Below are 20,831 nucleotides of genomic sequence, written 5' to 3' on the forward strand. Positions count from 1 at the left end.
GACAATCCTAAGGGAGGCTTTTCTAATTATTACTGTTCCTTGGGCCCTGAGTTTTCTATTAAAATGGTACATGAAATATTTCAATATTATGCACATTCCTGGAATAATTAAATTTATAATTATAAAGCAAGGCATATAATACATCTCAAAAGATATACAATTCAAAGCTGAGCAAACATTCAAATCTTAAGATCCTCCTATTTAACTCCTGGAAGAAAATCAAGTGACTTCCTGGCTCGGATGCTTCCTTCCTTAAAACACAGATCTATGGAGGACTGTTTTCCCTCTTTCTTTTTAAATCTTGCGTGTGAACTGTAGAGAAGGGGATAACAGCATATCAAAGTGGTTACAAAGCATCATTCCCTTTTCAAGTAACATCCAATAATACAGATGTAATCTCATTTCCCTGGAAATGTTAGACCGAAATAGTTACTTTCACTGAAGAATGTTTAGGACACAAAGTCAGCCATAAATTGGGCAATCCCAGTATGTCTCATATGAATCCATTTTAAGTGACCTATTTGAAGGGTTTTATTTTCCCTTTTCAACTCTAATCCCTGTATCATTTTACATAAGTAGAAGCAGAGTACTCGATAAATGGCATTGAGTAACTAGTAATACTCATTGGAACTTAAAACACCATCTTTTCAAGGGCTATACAGAAAAGTATCATAAATTTACATAAAAAGAAGCTGAGACATGAAAAACAATAAGTTATCTCCCTGTAAAGCAGGTCATGTAGAGACAAGGGACTTTTGACTTCCAGTCCCTAAAACTAAGCAAGACAGAGTCTGAATGTCTAGCTATATTTATACTGAATTTATAAGGATCAAAAAAGGGATGAAGGATAAATACAAAATAATCTTTTTGTAAACAATTCTTAGATTATACCCAATGCAGAATGTTTAATGAAGCAGTTGAGTCACAGCTCTTAAGACACAAAACAGTATTATAACTCAAAGTCAAATATGTACTCATTGGCTAGATATATTCGTCGGAATATAAGAGCTGCCAATGCCAAAGTCAAGATGACAATCAATACAGCGGATCCACCATGATCAGTGTGGTTGTCTCTTGGCTGCTGGGCCTGGATTACATCTGGTGACACAGACGACCTTCTCTGACTCTGCTGCTGGGCCCGGCGCTGTCGAGGGCTCATGGAGGTATTCTTAGCTACAGGCTGGGCAGGTTGCTGAAGGGGTGCTGTTGAGGGGTTCTGAACTCCATACTATGAAATTTAAAGAAATTTTGTTTGAAATTGGCAAAGAAAACTTACATACATACAGGCTATCTATTCAATAGTACACAGAATCTCAGAGCACTAAATATGACTAAGGGCAGAACTACCAAGAATTCTCTGAATGCTGAGATGAATAACTCACCCTCCTGCATAAGCCAGCAGCGCAACTTATCTAGTGCTCATCACGTGGAGGAGGAACTTACCAGCAACAAATAAGAAGAGGACAGAGTTTATCCATATTCTGGATATCCATACTCTGGAGACAGAGATGGCTTTCTACTCTCCTCCAGCTGCAATTCCAACAGTATCTGTGAGGCATCTAGGTACCTCCCTTCTTTCGGGAGAGTCAATGTGGGAAGCAATTTGATTTCCACCTTCTACTTAACAGTCTGCCATTGTAAATGGCAAAAAAGGGGCAACTCTCAACAGTGTTCTTCCTCCAATATTATCTAACTACATCAACAATCACACAGGACAGGAAATAATTTCAAACCATGTTTTTCACAGTAATATTGTTATAAATATTAGATACAGTTTTCAAACGAGGCTTATCCTTTCTCACAACTCCTGTCAACTGAACTGAGCACAAGTCTAGAAGAACGCTTTACTGTGTGTTGGAACTGTGTTACTTTATGTATGTAAAGCATGACCTATTGTCAAGAGTTCCCTGGGTATGTGCTGAGAAAAAAGTGGAGGCGGTTATAGCAGATCCAGTGTATCCTCTACTTTGGCACACCAGTTGCCCCCCTGAAAAGCACTGGACGTCAACTGCTTCCTATCCTTTCAATGAACGCTTGGTCAAAGCATTACCACGATGTGGCACCAAGTGATTCAAAATCGTAAATGTGGTTTATAGACAAGAAAGTGCTACAAAATATGAATTTCACTTTATTTATATAGACACTTTAACTCTACCTCTAATAACCCAATAGCCTTTCTTGTATTGAACACAACTTTATACTGATTATAATAGTATCAGTATACATTCTTTCAAATTAAAAATAAGAATGCATGTTTTATTCAGAATAACTTTTTAAATAGAGTAAATACAAAAGATTTAAAATACTTTTCATTATAGAAGATTTCAATATTTAGAAGAAAAAAGAACATAATAATGTAATTCAACTACTTCTTACAAAGGTAAAAGAATGCGCTACATCCTGGCAACAATATAACATTAGGGGAAAAACTACTCATCTAAGTTACCTGCAGAAGAAACTACATTTTAAATCTGACATCACCTCAACATTAAATGGTTTAAATAATCTGAGTTTCTTAAAACTATCCTTTAGAACACTCAAATGTAGTGACCCCTAATACAAAGGTAGAAAGTTAGAAGTAAAAGTTAGTGCTGATACTGAATTAGAGTAGCATGAACTTGGACTTCCAAACTCCAGGGCCCAGGAACAGTGTGCTCACTGAAGAGCAGATACACCAAGCAGATGCATTTTACGAGGTCTTAGGTGTCACAGGTGTCATACCCATGGAGTGGAACAGAATTATAGTAGCCAATACAGCAGCAACATTCCATTTGAAATCTCCCATTCTTCCAACTGTTCTGCCAGAGAAGACAGAAGTGTCTGACAGAGCAAAAGCACTCAAGACTTAAAGGGAAATGTGTTTTTAAGAAAAATAAAAACAAGATGGTATTATCAATCCAGAAATTAGCACAAGATATTGACTTACCTTAAAGCTTTTATTTTATACATGTTGTTTTTTCCATGAGCTTGAGGGGAGAACACTGCCCTGCCCACATACCTGACTAAAACAGGGAGCCTTAGCCTCACTAGGCTGGCTTCGCCCCTTTGTAGATGTGTGACCCTAAGCAAGCTATTTAACCTAAGACTCAATTCCCTCACCTGTACAAGGATGATAACATCCAGCTCAGTAGTTGTGAAGATTAAACAGGATAATGATATAAAATGCTTAGTGTACACAATTGCTTATTAAATGTTAGTCATTACTAATATTACTATCGCTACATCCCTTTGAAGACCCTAGATTTAGGTCAAAAAAGGTCATGACTTTATTTAGGACTGCTTTTCAGACCTTCATTAGTATGGTTAGTATATTTAGAACAACAATCCTTGAAAACATTGACTTTAGATGACATTTTAGTATGTGTACTTAATGGAAATATTTATATAGATATACTGCTTTAAATAGGATATGTTTCACTGCCTTTTGGATGATATATCCCTGACTAAAATTTAGTGCTGTGATACTATAAAATTATAAAATTCTTCCTATTTAAAACAATCACATTAGGAGAAAACTGTATGACCCCAAGGTTATAGACCCAGAGGAACCAGGATTATCTGGAGGTGAAGGACTAGCTGGGCTAAATTTTGGCAGTTCATATTGAACTGCACATGGAGAATCGAGTTGGTGTCAGCATCTGCAAACCGCTGTAGGTTTGGTGGTAGGATGTTTATATCTTTGCTATTTGCCTAAACTTGTCCAACACACATATTGCAGAATGAAGACTTAAGTCGTAACAGTTTCCATTTCCTTCATTAAGATCATGAAGATGATTTCCTTCATTAAGATCATTTCTGGGAATGTAAAAGTATGTAACATTTGTATTTAATTATGTATATATGTATGTGTTTATGTGTATGTATATATATATAAATCACAGTCACAGATAATTCCCCTGTAATACATATAAATTTTTCTTTAATAACCTAGAATAACAAGCAACTCTGAGGGAGTTTCGTGTCTGTGTTTTAATACAAAATGGAATGGTTTATTCAGAACCTCAATCCCTGGGAAGAAGGAAAAATCTAATAGACTGGAAGAACATCAAACAACCATCAGTATTGTTCCAGTTTCTACATAGCTAAAAAATCTGCATCAAAAGCAACAGATGGCCTGATGTTGATGTTATCTGCTGTATTTAGACTTTGGGCAATCTCTCGCCCCCTCAAGGCTAAAAAAACATAGCTGATCTGGGATTTAACGTATAACATCTTAGTGAATTTACTATACTTGCACCTAAAGCAGTTACCTCTAGCCAAAACAAGGTTTTAGTTAATTCCATAGTGATCAAATTATATAATCATATTCAGATAATTTACATATAAATGTAATTAACAGCTTAACTTGCAAGTCTATGCAATTTATTACTTGTCAGTATTTTAATCAGAATTGATATCAACTAATTACCTATATCTACGGAAAAGAATTCTGTCTTATGTACTTTAAAATCAAAATGGGTGGTGATCATTTTCTAATGTATAGAAATATCGAATCACTATGTTTTGTACCAGAAACGAACATAATGTTATAGGTCAATTATACTTCAAACAACAAACTCATAGAAAAAGAGACCAGATATGTGGTTACCAGAGGCAGTGCGGTGGAGGGAGGGAAACTGGATGAAGGTGGCCAAAAGGTACAAACCTCCAGTTATAAGGTAAGTAAGTACTAGAGATGTAATGTACAATATGCTTAATATAATTAACACCATGTTTGTTATAAATGAAAGTTGTTAAGAGAGTAAATCCTAAGAGTTCTCATCACAAGGAAGAAATATTTTCCTTTTTTCTTTTATCTGTATCTATGAGATATTAGATGTTCACAAAACTTGTGGTAATTATTTTGTGGTTATGTAACCCAGATCATTATGCTGTACACCTTAAACTTACACAGTGCTGTATGTCAACTATATTGCAATAAAACTGGAAGAAAAAGTAAGAAAAAAATCAAAATGGAAAAGACTATTGTAATAACAAAACTACTGTTTGTGCAATGTAACTTGCTGAACTCCTTGATTTCTTTACCTGTATTCCTAGTATTTTTTAAAAGTGCCAATCCTAAGATTCATTTATTCAACCAACAAATATAAACTTACTATCTATTATATACGAGGCACTATGTCAGGCACTGAGGAGACAGTGCAGTACAAAGAGCGCCCTGATCCTCATGGAACTTACATTCTGGGAAGTGAGACAGATAATAAATAACTAATTATAAGCTAAATTACAACTGGAGTAAGTTTAACTGGAATATGCAACAGAGAACTTGACATAGATTTAAAAGCGACTGAAGACAGATTTAAATACATCACAAATATTAGGAGACTATCCTTACAGGTGAAAAAAGATTACTACCCTCCTCTTTAACAGGATCGTTCTACTTTTTAAAATCTATTTATGATATAAAAAACAATTAGAATTCTAAAACAAAAAGAATTTGAAAAGCAATCTAAATATGCTTTTAATATTTCAAGCTGAAACATATACTGACTAAAATTAATTCACTGTATCCCTCTATAATTCATAAAATTACATGGGGAACACATGAAAACGATTTAACTCTTAACATACACTTTTTTCTTATACCTCCCTCTCCAGTCCTCCAAGAACTTCCTTTAGAGCACCCCGTCCCCTGCTTTCTTCAACCTACTTCTTTCTGCCCATCTCACTCTCTGCATGGAAAAGGACTACTCAGTCCAACTTTTTAATAAGTTATTCGTGAGTAAAAAGCAAATCTGTATTTGCCCAGCCTCTATTTCCACTTTCCTGACCCTTTAAAATCTTCTACAAACTATAAGGCCTCCCTGGGGTGTTGAGTGGGGGGAGGGAGATAGAGCTACTCAGCCAAACTATCTGTTATGAAAAAGACAGTTCGTGACTTATACATAGAAAGGAAAGTCAATGTTTTCCCTCATGATCATAATCCTAATGATTTAGCAACAGTCCAGTCACATTTCCTTAATCAGTCTCTCCAACAACCAAGGCCCACCAACGTTTAAACAACAGGTCGGGGCACAACTAACAAGACCCACAGCACCCATGTAATCTTTCATTCAAAATTTATTAGACACAATGTACAACGGAGCATCGTCCAACAGAAATTTTTGAGATGATGATAATGTCTGGTATCTATGCTGTCCAAAATGGTAGCCACTAGCCACATGTGGCTATTGATTACTTAAAATGTGGCCAGTATGACTAAGGAATTGAATGTTTAATTTAGTTTAATTATGAATAATTTCAATATAAATTTAGATAGCCGCATGTGGCTTGTGCTACTGTATTGCACAGAGATGGTCTAAGGCAAATCTTTGATTCCAGGCCTTTTAGGTCAGTGCCTTAATGCAGCTTAACTAACCTGCCAAAGACAGAGTGCCTATTTAGAAAGTAGCTAATGTATGTATATTTTATATTATTCAGAGTCTAGCACTATATTGAAACTAACTTTTTTAGAAAAGTCATAGGATTCTGCAAGGACAACAGAACATAAAATTTATTTAGTCAGCCTCATTCAACAAAAAAGAAGGCTCAGGAAATATGAATACCTTGCTTAAGACACTATAATTCATTAGCGAGAGAGGTAGGCTAGAATCCAACTGTTAGGAGAACCAAGATACTTAGATATTTCATCATGAGATCTCCTCTTCTATTGCAAATAATGACAACGGCACAGATACAGATATAGATGTAAAAGACAAGACCCATACCGATGTACTTGCTGTAGCACCCTGGAATGTTGTAGGTATATCATCCTGTAAATCATTTAGGGAAAAAGAGTGGTTTACGTCCGACTCAGCGATAGTCTTTCCAGATGAACTGACTTCTGCCTATATAAAAAAGATACACCCAGGAGCAGTGTTACAAGAGGAGATGTACAGAATAACCCATAACCTACTAAGTCCTCTCTTGGATTTATTTTAATTGCTACTTTAATATCAACTGTCAATCAGTTAAGTAGTGATTACTCATTGTGTCTAAAGCTGTGCTAGGTACTTTAGGGAAAGGAGTAGACAATACATATTCTCAGGGAGCTGGTACTTGACGAGGGGACAAAACTAACACCCATGGTTCACAACCCACTCCAAAGAGCTCTAAAAACTTGTAATTTCCAGGCAAAGTCTGATATGTGAGGCCATTAATAGTCTTTATTGAACATTACTGTAAATATTACCAGGTTTGTTGATGAAATAGTAAAAGATTTGATTATGGGGTGCTGCTCCAGGTCCCACTACAGGGATTAGTATAGGGTCAATATTTTCTGATATCTGAAATTCTGATGTACAAAAGACATCTGACCCTACCTAAGATTTTCAGAGAAGTAATGTTAAGTACAATAGGAATCCTCAGAAGAAAATAACCAACATTTATTCAGCAGCTCCTCTTCCAGGAACCACAATAAAATAGAAGGAAAAATTTCTCCCAAGAACTGGAAATGGAAGGATATTCAGGATGTAGGGAGGTGGAGAAAAGGGAGGAGGCAGCATATCGCCTAATGCAAGTTGACACTTTTTTATGGAGCTAATTAAATTCCAGAAGTAATCATATGTTTGGGTAAAACATGCAGAACAAAAGGATATGAGAGATATGTCAAAATATTAACAGCATGGGGGAGGGTGTAGCTCAGTGGTAGAGCACACGCTTTGCATGTACAAGGTTCTGGGTTCAATCCCCAGGACCTCCATTAAAACAACAACAACAAAATATTAACAGCAGCTATTTCTTGGGGATGGGATTATGTATGATTGTTGTTTTCTTCCTATTGCTTATCTATATTTTCTACAATAATAGTTAATTTTTCTTAATGGAAACAAGTCTTTATAAAGTCACTTTTAATATCAGAAAAATAAAACTCCTATAATTCTCTTTATAGCAAATATATAATATCAGTGCTTTGGCTATCTTAAGTTAAAGGCTCTTTATCATAAAATATATGATCTTAAACTTTACTCAAATTGAATTTATAACCCCCATCACTTCCCTGCATATACATAACAAAAGAATGTAGTAAAATTAGCAAATATTAAACTAATAGTTAAAATTTATTAAGCACCAGGGACAGTTCTAAATGCAATACATTTAAGTGAGTATTACTAACTCAATCCTCCTAAGAATCCTACAGGTTAAGTAGCATTATTATTTACAGATGAGGAAAAGGTACAGTGTAAGTAACGTCTCATGTCCTACTACTAACAAGCAGCAAAGCTGAGCTCTGACCTGGCGTTGTACACCAGAGTCTGAGCTTCTAAACACTGCTAGGATATACTGCTTCTTCTATGAATACATATTATTAGTTTGTAATAAAAAAAATTATTTATAAAAACCTCAGTGCAACAGGACTATATTGCTTTACTTTCCATCCAGAAGTTGGCAGTAAATAAAAGGTCTACATAATTAGAATTTATCTATAAATTTAGAGTACCTTAAAACTGATTTGTCTAGCCAGTTCCTTGGCTTCTTGGTCAGCCTGGCTTGAATCGCTTCCAGATTTTAAAGGCAACAGGACATCCTTCATGGCAAAGCCACATCCCTCACAACAGAAATCTTGTGATCTGATTGGAAATAATTTTTTTTTGATGGGTATAAACCAAATACTTGAAAGTTAATTCAAGACACTCAAATACTGAATGATTAAATTTAAAAGAAAAGAACACTGGACAACTACATATCACATTCATCTACACGTAAATTAGAACATTTTGGTAACAATTATAGTTCTAAGACAAATACACAAGTTAGGTTGGTTTAAAAAAAAATCCATGTCACTTATATCTCAATTTAAAAAATCTAAAATTAAAAAAAAAAAACAGAGCTTAGAATTCATTTTTTCCCCAATATACTATCTAAAGATAAATAAGCTTTAGATCTATGAAACAAAGCATACAAACTGTCTAACTGCATTGTCCTTAAGATCACACAAAATAAGCCTACGTTAAGTCTGTGGGAAAAAAGTCCATTTCAAAGCTCAGATCATCTTCAGCAGAAACATATAAAACAGAAAGAAGCCAACTTAAAATATAATTTACAGGTTATTTCCAGGGAAAAATCTCACAAACCCTACTCATCTAAACAGTAGTAGTTATCATCATCATTTATAATAAGTAGTAGTACAACTTGAAAGATAGAGAACACATGTGAAATCCAAAGACACTGCAATTTATCATTATCATTTATAGTAAGTAGAGGTTCAAGATTAGCCTATTAGCTAGATTATTTCCTAAGACTGATTTGTTTTTCTGTTTTCATTTTCTCCTCTGTATGACTGGAAGTAAATATGTATAATGTGTAAAACTATATATTGTTATATTGCTGAACTTTTTAAAAACCTATTTATTTTGTCATATATCTAGTTCAACATAAAAAAAAGACAGACTTTGAAGATCATATTATTTATAAATTCATGTAAACAAAATACATGTAAAGTTGTACTAATTTAAAATCAACTATACTTCAATAAAAAGTTATATTAATTTAGTATTTATTGATGAATATTTTTTATCTCACCAGAAGTTGCACACATTGCTGTCTATGTCCTTTTGAAAATCAGTTGTATCCAAATTATTTGCCTTAAAATGTATTCACTTTTAACTGAGCAGCCAGATGAAACTCAGAGGAGAAAGTTTATTTTTAATATATTAGTTCATCCACAAGGATAGTATGCTACCATGGTTGAATGCAAAATCATGTTTTCAGAAAGCCTCTAGACTATGAACCTAGAATATACACAGTGAGAAGTCTAAACAAAAGTTTTTTTTTTTAACCCTGTACATGAACTGGATAGAAAGTCAACATAGAAAATGAAATAAAAACAAATGCTATGTATTCAAAGTACATATTATAGTTTATGAAAAGTAGTTGAAAGTAACGTATACCCTGAATTTAGGAATAAGAAAAGTTGTTGATAAAACAAGGAGCCTATCAAATCTTCCAGACACTAAAACCTACCTGATTTGACAAATATCTATGGAGGGCCAATTCTGGTCTGTGCTAGTGCAAGATAAACTATAATTTATTAATATAATATGTCTGTAGGGTGGCAGGCAGCAGAGTCCAGAACAGGACAATGATCAAAATCAAGAACTAGTCTTAGCACTACTCAAAGGAGAGACTACTCTGAGTCTAATGGCAAGTCTGGGTTACACAGACGGAAGATAGGTACTTGAAAAAATCAAGAAGGCAATACCACGGGAAACTATGATTTGATAAAGAAAATCTCCTTTGGTTTCTTCCAGATCATTTATTGAGCACTTGCTATGAGGCAGATGCTACAGACACAAAGGTGACAAAGTGGATTCCCTCCCTGTCTTCAAGGAGTTTTTAAAACTTCTATGGAAAGCTTCATCTGTATCATTGTTCTGACACTTTTCCATCTATAATACTGCCCAAGTGCAGATAAATGACCAGTACTGTTTTCTAGAAGATACTTCCCACTGTAGGTTGATACCGTCAACTACTTTTTAAAACTAGATAGCACAAAATCAATTCTTCATAGTCTGGTTGCCCTTGGAAAAATTGATCAACCGAATTTCTAAGACAGCAAAACTAAGACTAGATCTGTAGAGACAAGGTAAGTCACAAAGAGACAGAACCCATCTCCTGATAGCCATTATCCAGAACAGTATTCAGATCTTAACAAATAATGAAATGCAAAACTTACTTTTTGGCAAGCGCTCTTCTTTCCTCAGGTGTGTAATCTAGAGAACCTATGGCTCCCTCTCCTTTTGTTGGCATAAACCCAATGATGGCTAATAATGCTGTTCTTACTGAAATAAAAAGTAAACATCAATCTAAGCTGCTTTGTAAAGAACTGGGTTTACTCTGGAAAGAGAAAGAAAAAAGACTTATAGGGTTTCACTGAAGTGGTACACGTAGGGGTGTATGTATTAAAATGATGCAAAAATCTAGATAAGGAAAAGCATACTTATTATTTATTCAATGATATCACATTACTTGTCCAAAACAGCTTCAATCTCAAGAGAGTCTTATACTTTATGACTATGAACTGACTAAAGTTACGTACGATTTATATTCACTTTAAATACTCACTACTCCATGAAGGCTGCCAAGTTTCAGGATGATGTCCTGAGATGCTCAAACAGATTTTCTTGCCTACTTCAAATCGTCCATTTGCCTTAGGAATAAATAAGGTATTTTAGAAATTTTATCTGTGCGTGTTTACTGTTTTACACATTATAAATATAAATATATTTTATATATAAATAACTTCTAAAGATAGGTTTTAGAGAACTTTAAAAGAATGGAATCTCCAAGGGGACACAGATTTTTGTCCTCTTATAGATACTCTACAAATATATTTGTTGGATTCTGAATGAATATAAAAGCTGTTTTTATAAGTTGTAGCACCTTTTAAAAACTGAGTTGCACAACTGAAATCTACTGATCTATAAAGATGTCCTGATATCTGCCTCTGTGCCTAGTACGGTGCTAGGCTCTGGGAAGGATCTAAAAGAGCAGACATGCAGAAACGTGGATAAAACCTAAGGACCTAGTGTCCCCAACTAGATTTTGGGGAGGAAGGCTCTGAGATGAGAGTGATTCTCAGAAGGATGATGGAATTTCATATAGGAACACAGAAGTGAAAGATGAGAAAGAATGATTTCAATTTTGTCTTGGTAGAAGAGCTACTAATGATATCCAGTAGGCAGGTAGAAATTTAGACATGCTGATGTTAGAAGAAGATAATTTTTGGTACCTGACTTCACAGAGGTGATCGTTGAAACCATTTCATAGAAATAAGAGAAAACAGCTGTAATCTGAACTTATAGAATATATTCATACTTAGGGGAAAGGTAAGGAAGAAGAAGTAGGAAGTCAGAATATAAGCTCCACATGGGCTGAGAATTTGACTTCTCTGCCACACCCACAGGGTGTGTGATGTGTGTTTAATAAATATTTGCTGAATGAAGGTTTGAGAAGACTTTCAAAAGAGAGGAAGTGAACCAGAAAGAGCAAATACTAAAAATCAATATATATGACCACACCATTGGTGAACAGCTGTTGCCCCAACTTCCCCCACCAGTCTCCCCATGCGCCAGCCCCCGCTTCAGACCACTCAGCTCTCCTCATTATTTAACAACTAAAAGAAGAGACCCCTAACCCCGCAGGGCCTCTCCAGGGCCTCTAGCTCCAGACCCGCTGCCAGCATTCACAACTCTCAACAGCACCTAGTGTTTATTAAGCAGCTCTATGTACCAGGAACTGTATGGTGTGATTATGTTTACCACACCACACACATCCCTTTTGACAAATGAGAAAACTGAATTTCAAAGGGATTATGTAACCTGCCTGTGGTGTAATGGAAACAGCACTGGCCAGAATCAAGGTTTATTGGCTCCAAAACTAATGCTCTTTCCACTGCACCAAACACTATATACAAAAGTAACCTTAACTTGGTAACGATGGATACCTTTATCTTCACCATTTGCTACCTCATGTGTCAGATGTTTAACTTAGGTGAATAGGATGAAGACTGAGAAGAGGGAGTTGGATTTCTCAAACTGGTTTCTGAGATTGGTGGAGTAAGCATGTTTCAGCAGGGTGCTATGTGTGGGAACCAGAATGCAACAGGTTAAACCAGAATAAGGATGTCCTGAAGGTGACCAAAGAGAAAAATGGGACAGAAGCTCAAAGTGGTAGCAGAGCTACAGAAAGGTTTTTGTGTTTTGTTTTTTGCTTCTTGCAAGGTTAGAGGATAATTAAGAACACACAAATGAAAGGAAAGGAAGGAAGGAAAGCTTAACAAGCAGGAGAAGAATTTACTGATGGAATAATATCCCAGGAAAGATAAGAGAAAACTGGGTCAATAGTTTTCCTTCACATGGAGATAAATAAAATATGTGAAGATGGAGAGAAATTCTGAAATATAAACAGTGATAACGCAGCTAACATTTATTAAGGACTCTGTGTCAGTTCTTATTCTAAGAGCTATAGGCAAAGATGAGGACGTTGAAGAGCAGAGAGCATAAGAAAGGTGAGAAGCTGAAGAAGATGATGTGATTAAGAGGTACAATAACAGTAACTCCCCTTTACTGTGTACTCACCACATGCCAGACACTGTGCCTAGCATATTGTGTGCATTAATTCATTGAATCCTAACAACCACACTATGGCAATTAGCATCACTAGTACTTCTTAGATGCTTCAACTTCCTAGAAATTTTTTTTTCCAGAAAAAAATATAGTCCAAGGTCTGGTCTCTAAAGACAAAATAATAATAATGGTCCACTTTCTTTCTTTCTTTTTCACTTTATTTCTTAACGAAAATGAGTCTGCAGACTATACTTTACAGCCACCATGAAGAGTTAAACCAGAAGCATTTGAAAAAGCCAAGAATTCTTACCGTTAGGAGAATAATGCTTGGTGGTTTCATGGGATACTCTGGTGGTAGTACTATTCGTCCATGATACACTCCTCCATCAAAATCAGAATCTGGGGGCCCTCTAACTGTGAAGTGCCATTCAAAAAGGTTATCCTGAACAAAAATAATAACCAGCAAAAATCAGTAACATTAAAAATCTGGATCATTTTTATCAGTGAGTATTAGAAATATTATTCGGTGAGAAAAATTCACATTTTATATTATTGCTAGAACAGTTTCTAATGCACCAAATGCCTCAAGTATAAAAGTTATAAATAAAAGCTATTTAGGGAGGAAGGTGTAGCTGAAGTGGTAGAGCACATGCTTAGCATGAATAAGGTTCTGGGTTCAATCCCGGTACCTCCTCTAAAAATAAGTAAATAAATAGACCTAATTACCTCCCTCCACCCCCCAAAAAAACTATTTAATCTAGCTTTCATGTCCCATAAGGGCTAAAATCTTTTTTAAACAAATGTATTTTAAAATGTCTGAGGGTTGTTATATAGTAATAAATAAGATTATAGATTTATGTATTTCCTATTACGTTAGTTCCATTTATTTTCTCTGAAAAATCTCTTTTGGAGCCCTGAAGTTTTAATCTAGACTAATTCCTTTCTTGACACATTCCAAAATTCTTGAGTGTCTTCTGGGTTTACTGGAATCTCAGTCTTCCTCTGTGTTTTTTGGTTTGTTTGGTTAGTTGGTTTTTGCATTATTTTGTTGTAGTTTATTGTCAACTATCTTCCTCTGAATGGGCTATAAGGAAGAAAATCTGTGTTCTTGCATGTCTGAAACTGTATTTATTTTGACGTCACACTTGATTGTTTTTTGATGGGGACAAAATAAATGAATAACATTATTGAAAGTCACTTAATCTTAAAACAGATTACAGATTTAATTAAACTGGAAATTAATCCTTGAATCTCAATTAGTGATAATTACTATTTATATAATCAAATAATTTACCATAAATTTGGATTATTTTAACAAACTTTTAAAAATTACCCCTCCTAGATGCCTAAAAGCTTATTAGTAAGTGGTCAGTAATATTAACACATACACTGTTAACATCATCTTACAGTTACCAGTAGTTCATCATTTACAGTATTTGCACACAAATTACTATATTTTATTCTATTACCGAGAAAGCCAGACTGGGCACACTTAACTAACTTCCTTTCACAGATGAGAAGACTGAATGAAGAGAGGCAGAGATGTTTGTACCAAAAGCCCAGAGACGAGCTGTAGAGACCCCTCGAAGGGCTAAGTCTTCCAAACTGTAGTCTGGGGTTCCTTCCACTTTTCCTCACTCATACTTAAGACCTAAAACAAATTTAGTATCTGAGGCCCATTTTATAGAGATCAGAAATCTGTTTCTTCTAAACTGTCTGATCTGAATGCCTAATAGAATTACTCAGGAAATATAGGGAATAAAATACATCAATAAACCATATCAAACACATCTGTAATGACTCAAAGCAGTGCAAAAACAATTTTAAGGAACTTCTTTAAAATAGTTAAGAATTAAAATTCCATATGTAGAAGACAGAGATAGAGACTGACCTCTAAAGGCTGTGCATGGTAATGATCTGTTGGATCTTTCAATTCTGCTGCTTCTTTCATTAAACGTTTAACAGCTAAAATAAAATTCATAAGATAGATTCATTTAAAATATGCTTTTCCAAGTGATTTACAGTACAGATTTACAAACCTAATGAAAAAGTTTCTACTTCAACAAAACGTATAGAGGACTAGTTCAACAAAGCATATAATTTAATTATAAGATAATAGTAATAATGGAGGGGAGGAAATGGTAGCTAGGCATTAGAAGAGTTACATATTAAATTAAACATATAGGGAAGTCTCATAAAGACAGTGTTTTTATTTAGTAAGTACTTATATACATTTCCTATATGGTAGCACTCAAATTATTAGTTCATGTAATCCTCAGAGCAACTCTATGAGATAGGTGCTATTTTTATTCCCATTTTCCAGATGAAGAAACCGAGACATGGAGAGATTATATAGCATGTCCAAGGTCACACAGCTGGTAAATGGCAGAGCTAGGATTCCAACACAGGCAGTCCAACCCTACCTTGATAAAATATCTTTATTAACAAAAACATGCCCTCTGCAACTTGTGCTCATGAACTCCTTATATCCTCAGTCTCTTGGGACTTTCTACTCACTATCTTGCATTAACTTAATGGCACTGTCCCCAGAGGTCACTGAAATCTCCACAGTCCTAATCCTTTTTGAAATGATTCTTCGCTTTATTTAAACCTCCAATCCACTGACGCCATAACTTTCTTCACCCCACCTCTACCTACACCTATATTAACTTCTTTATCCACACTCTTGGCTCTTAGGAGTTCCTCTTTCACACTTCCCTAATAAAATTCAATTCTGGCTGACCCAACCCAACCATCTTCTTATTTGGAGTCTATATCCAAACAGCTGAGCATTACTCAAGGGGGTTTAAAAAGTCACAGCGACAGGCACACTGATGCTATAATAGAGTTATTATCTCAGTTTCCATTGGGACACAATGCCACCCAGGTCAGAAATGGACTGGGCCCTTTCAGTGATTCTCCCTGATTCAAAACCAGGCCTTGAGCATATGAAGTTGGCCACATGGCATAGCTCTCTGGTTCCCAGAAAGAAATATCACTGTTATGGAACAGTCAAGATTCAAAGTACTGCCTGGACCTAGGGCTAGAGCACAGTCTGCCCCTCCTGCTACTCCATTTCTTGCTACCACAGGGCTAGTGAGAAACTTTTTCCACTCCAGCTCCTCTCTTATCTCTGCAAGGTTAGCCATGAAACTCTCCGACCATGGTAAGATGAGTGTGCCAGGGAAGGGAAGGAGGGTGGGGAGTGCCTGCACTCCTGATCCCGTTCTTCCTTTTCACGGAGGCCACATGATCACTCTGGATCCCAGCTCTAGGCTCCATGGGCCTCCACATTAGCATTCTTCACATGCCCAGGTAGCTCACTGGACTTTGGAGACAAAGCTCCAGCTAAAAGGATCTTTTACAGATCACTGTCTCATGCATCTGTTTCTCTTGGAAAGCAAATATCTTGATATTATTAATCTCCAAAGCATCGGTAAAATGCAGGAGACAGGTATATCAGAGGATGTGAATCCACTGTCATGCTCTCCAGCTGCCTCTTCCTACTCCCATAGTGAAGGCATTTAAGCAAATATTTAAAGACTAATGTTTCTGCCTAGGAAGACCCTGCAAAGGTATCCATTCAACAAATATTTAAAGAATATCTGAGCCATGGAGATAGAAGAATAACCAAGACCTGCTTCTAGATAGAAGAATGACCAAGACCTGCTTCTAGCCTTCAAAAATCTCGCAGTGAGAAAGACATGAAAACAATTACAACATAAATAATGGCCAAGTATGTACAAATATAGGGACTATCAGTCTGCCTAGGGGAGCTGGACAAGGCAGAACCTTAAAGAAGCTGGAAGGATTAATAGGAATTTCAGATGGGAAGACATTCCAAGCAGAGGTTCCAACAGGGACCAAGGCATAGAAGTGAGAAGAACTGCTCCACCTGGAGATTAACTTGGGCAAAATGGATAGATGGTGAAAATGCAAAAGAGTGTAGGAGAGGTGGGAGATGAGGCCGGGGAGGAAGGCAAGGATCAAATCATGTGCTGCTCTGTAGACCAAGCTAAACAGCTTACTTTCAACTTTATCCATAGCTACTGCAATTTTTTCAGTTTGAGGAGTGACCTAATCAGCTTTTAATTTGTTTTATCTGATCTCGTGACAATAGTAACTGATTAGATATACGTATGACTGTGTGTAGTGGCGCCCACATACAACTGCACATGTGTGCGTGTGTGCTTCAGGGTAGAGGACAGAATAAAGGAGTAGACCAAGAGACCAAAGATGACTCCCATGGGTTCCTGAGTGGCTATAAATTCCTGGGATAAGAAATATTAGTTTGAGGGAGGAGAGAAAACTGATTAGTTTGATTTGGTGTTTTTATATCTTGGAGAGATGTTTTCAGTCTGTGGGAAATTTGGGTAAACATATTAAATCACCAGTAAGTTCCAGGTACCTACAGCCTGGGAGAAGGGTCTGAATTAGACATGAAAGCTTGAGAATGATCAGCATGAAGGGGCAGTGGACACCTTGGGCATGGATAGGATAACTCCTAGGTTTCTGAAGGAGGCAGTGGGTGCCTTTGCACCCAGCCTTCATATGCCAATCACCTGCTGAACATGCCCAGAGGCCCTTCTGAACAAATCTGCCACAGGAGGTCTCCCTACTTGTACTCTGAGACCTTACTACCTTGGCCGGAAGAGATTCAAAAGGAGATCAGAGAGCTTGATCCAAAGGCAACTACTGATGGACTAGTCAGAGGCTTAGGAGGTGGCCCCACATAGAGGTCTGCCCACAACCACAGGTCCATTCCAGAAAAATCATAAAGAAATGTTTTCCTATCTATAAAACGGACAAACTTACTAACCATTTGCTAACACACTGGCCCCTAACCAGTTATTTGTACTGTCTTAACTTAATTTTCCCATCCATACCTCTAAGACAACTCCACATCAGATAAGGAGAAAAAGGGTTCTATCTCTTACATTGCGCAGTGTTTTTAACCACCTCCTTTTACACAAGCATTACTCTAGAAATGCAAGACTGAGAATAAAAGAAAGGAAGGAAACGTTTTCACTATGCCTCCTAGCACTCTGAAAAAGTCCCATATCTCATCTCATTCACCTTCATGAACTCCAAATGATCTGCATAATAACCAAAAAAGGTTTTAAAAAATTATTTTTCAGAATAGCAACACTCCCTTAGAGGAAATGAAACCAAAAGGAGGAAGCAATTTATTACATAGCTAGAAGCATGTCTACCAAAGCTTAGCCAGCTGTCAGTAGGTCACTGAGTCTAGAAACGTACAAAATTCTGCAGCATTTTTAAATACGTATCACAATCTCAGGTATGATAACTTAACAAAACTGAACAATGTCCTCTGACAACAATCTCTTGGGACCTACCAATCCTCCATTCCAAACTGCACTGTTATTCAAATTTTCATTTATTCTCTAAATATTCCACTAAGGAACTTGGTATCATGTGACAAGCAGTCACTCTACATTTTTACCTACACAGATTTATTAAAATCTAGCACAATCTTAACAATTTAATCATCTGACCATCTAACCACCTTAAAATCAAGCTTTTCTTTTCCTCTCTTCCTTTGATCTCCCTTTTCACCCTCCAGGTATTCTGTAGGAGATGAGCTGGGGGCAGGGGTCATAAATCCACTGAAACGGAATCATATAAATGTATTTCTTGGAGAGTCCACAGGCTTCATCACATTTTTAAAAGAGTCTGTGGCCTCTCAAATGTTATGACAGATTGTACAACACTTGGTTACCTAAGAATGTTTCTTAGCCTGAGAGCACTCAAGTTAACACAGCTCTGTTTAATCAGTACCCTCAGGCTTTCCTGGAATCTTTGCATATTTTTAAGTTATTTAAAAATCAAGGATTCACAACATCAATTCTTTCCATAAGCATGCTAATCTTACTGATTCTTACTGAGAAGTTGCTTCTTTGGAAGAAAAAAAAAAAAAAGCAGCAGCTACAAGAGTTGGCCAAACCATTACTAACATCCTAGGACCACCTCTTAGAGCAGAAAAGTGGGGTTTCTCCCTCCTAATAAATTTATCAAGGTACAGATAAATACCATTTGTAGAACCCAATGATTTCTTTCAAGCTTGCCTTAATCTGAGAGAGCTGATTATTTCCTTGCACCCTTAAATACACCAGAAAAGAATTTGAGGCTAAGACTGTTCGGCTGCTTCTGTGCATGAAGCAGGGGCACTAAATATAGGAAAAGAAGTCTCTATGACTGATAACAGATAATACACCATATTAGTCAGTATAGCAAAACTCACGGTTAGCTCTAAAGTATACGGCTCAACTAGTTTTCTCAGCTTTTTGATTAAATGGCTTAGTCCGGAACATTTCCTTTGTGTTTGTAATTCCGTACGCCCCAAATGCTACAAACTGGACATTTACACAACTAAATCGTCAGATGCCAGTAGGTCAAACAGCTTCTAAAAGTCCGGTGGCGGCGACGGGGAAGGGCTAACGACCGTGTCCAGGGCGCAGGTAAGGCGAGGGGCTGTTAACTATTACCCACCGACATCACCTTTACACCTGTTCTCAGGGAGGAGTTGAAAACCCAGCTCTACGCGACGAAAAGGAGGAAAGGGCAGTCGGGGTGCGGCGGGACGACGGCCAGTTCCCAGCTTTGGCAGCCGGTGCCCGCCCGGCCGCCCTGCCCCGCGGCCTGCACCACCTCGGCAGGCGGCGGTCTCGCGTAGGGCGCGAAACCGGGAGCGCAGCCGCAAGTGGCGGCGGACGCGAGCGGACCGCGGCGCCGGGCCCCGAGGTCCGAGCCACTCCTCCCTCCCGGTCCCGGTGCAGCGCCGCCCCCCGCTCACCCGGACTCTTCAGGTTGTAGCGGGTCTCCATGGCGGGTCGCTGGCCCGGCTCCGGCCTCCCGGACCGCCGCCGCCCCCTTTCCGCGCCGCTGCCGCTACCGCTGCCGCCGCCGCCGCCGCCGCCCGGGTCTCAGCGCGGCTCGGGCCGACCGAGCCTGGCAGAGGAGCCTCCGCGGAAACCGCCCAGCCCTGGCTGGGATTGCGGGCGGGATGGGAGGCTGCGGGTGAGGCGCGGGCTTCGCGGTGGCGCCGCCTCCTCCGCTTCTCCCCCGCCTCCCTGAGGGCCAGGCAGGCGCCGGCGCCGGCCGGGGTGTCGCTGAAGCGGGGGCGCGGGCTGCAGGTCACCCTCCTCGTCTGGCCGCGAGCCCAAGTCCGCCGCGGCCGCCCGGCCTGCGTCACCCGCCCTCGCTCTGGTTTTGTGAAGTTGCCCTGACGTGGCAGTCGCTTCGTGGCCGGCGGCCGGCGCGCCCGCGGGTCAGTCCGCCGGGCCCGCGAAGCCCGCCCCAAGATCTGCAAGAGCGGGCGGCGTCCAGATCTTCCTCTCGCTGCGGATCCCCGGGGGACGCCCTTCTACCCGGCGCATCCGGGGACCCTCGGCGCTCGCGGGTCTCACTGCGGAGCCGCGGGGTCGGAAGTACCCGGGCCCCACTCGCGGCGGGCGGAGTCCGGCGCGGGCCCTGGAGATCGGGTTCCCAGCGGCCCGGGCTCTGGCTGCCGCGTGCACCGCGGCGTCTGCCAAGTGCTTTGTTTTCAGTAGCTGTTTGGGTGAAGACAGTTCATTCAGGAAGGGAGAATCTGGTGATAAGGAAAAGGGATTCTAGCATTTCCCCCCCTGACACAAGTGCTTAGGTGAAGGCACTTAAGCGTTTGAGGGAATTTTAATGAAATAATTGAATTGGGGGAAGCATACAAATACGAAAGGTTTAAACTCAAAGAACACTCTTCATGCTTCATTGTCTAAAGAATGAGAT

The 20,831-nt window shown here is 38.4% G+C and overlaps 1 protein-coding gene across 2 annotated transcripts; it reads right to left on the reverse strand.

The window, feature by feature from the left end:
- Positions 1–880: 880 nt before the first annotated feature.
- Positions 881–20,448, reverse strand: UBE2J1 (ubiquitin conjugating enzyme E2 J1). Of its 2 annotated transcripts, none has more exons than XM_072965610.1 (8): positions 19,861–20,448; positions 14,938–15,011; positions 13,357–13,488; positions 11,044–11,128; positions 10,655–10,760; positions 8,420–8,549; positions 6,708–6,827; positions 881–1,228 (listed from the first exon to the last, which is right to left on the reverse strand). In XM_072965610.1, exons 1-8 carry the CDS (start codon positions 19,889–19,891, stop codon positions 950–952), a joined length of 957 nt encoding a protein of 318 aa, XP_072821711.1. In that variant the 5' UTR covers positions 19,892–20,448; the 3' UTR covers positions 881–949. The 2 variants fall into 2 exon arrangements, with proteins under 2 accessions (XP_072821711.1, XP_072821713.1); XM_072965612.1 differs by lacking the exon at positions 19,861–20,448 and adding an exon at positions 19,557–19,575.
- Positions 20,449–20,831: the final 383 nt, after the last annotated feature.

Source organism: Vicugna pacos, chromosome 8 (assembly GCF_048564905.1).
Source record: "Vicugna pacos chromosome 8, VicPac4, whole genome shotgun sequence".
Classification (NCBI taxonomy): Eukaryota; Metazoa; Chordata; class Mammalia; order Artiodactyla; family Camelidae; genus Vicugna; species Vicugna pacos.

What these genes read in the sequence shown, in the direction of transcription:
- UBE2J1 (XM_072965610.1), bottom strand. Translation starts at nt 19,891, where the DNA reads ATGGAGACCCGCTACAACCTGAAGAGTCCGG. An exon ending in ACCATGCACAGCCTTTAGAG is followed by an intron (nt 13,489 to 14,937) that starts GTCAGTCTCTAT and finishes ATTTTTGTTCAG; the next exon opens with GATAACCTTTTTGAATGGCA. An exon ending in CAAGCATTATTCTCCTAACG is followed by an intron (nt 11,129 to 13,356) that starts GTAAGAATTCTT and finishes TTTATTCCTAAG; the next exon opens with GCAAATGGACGATTTGAAGT.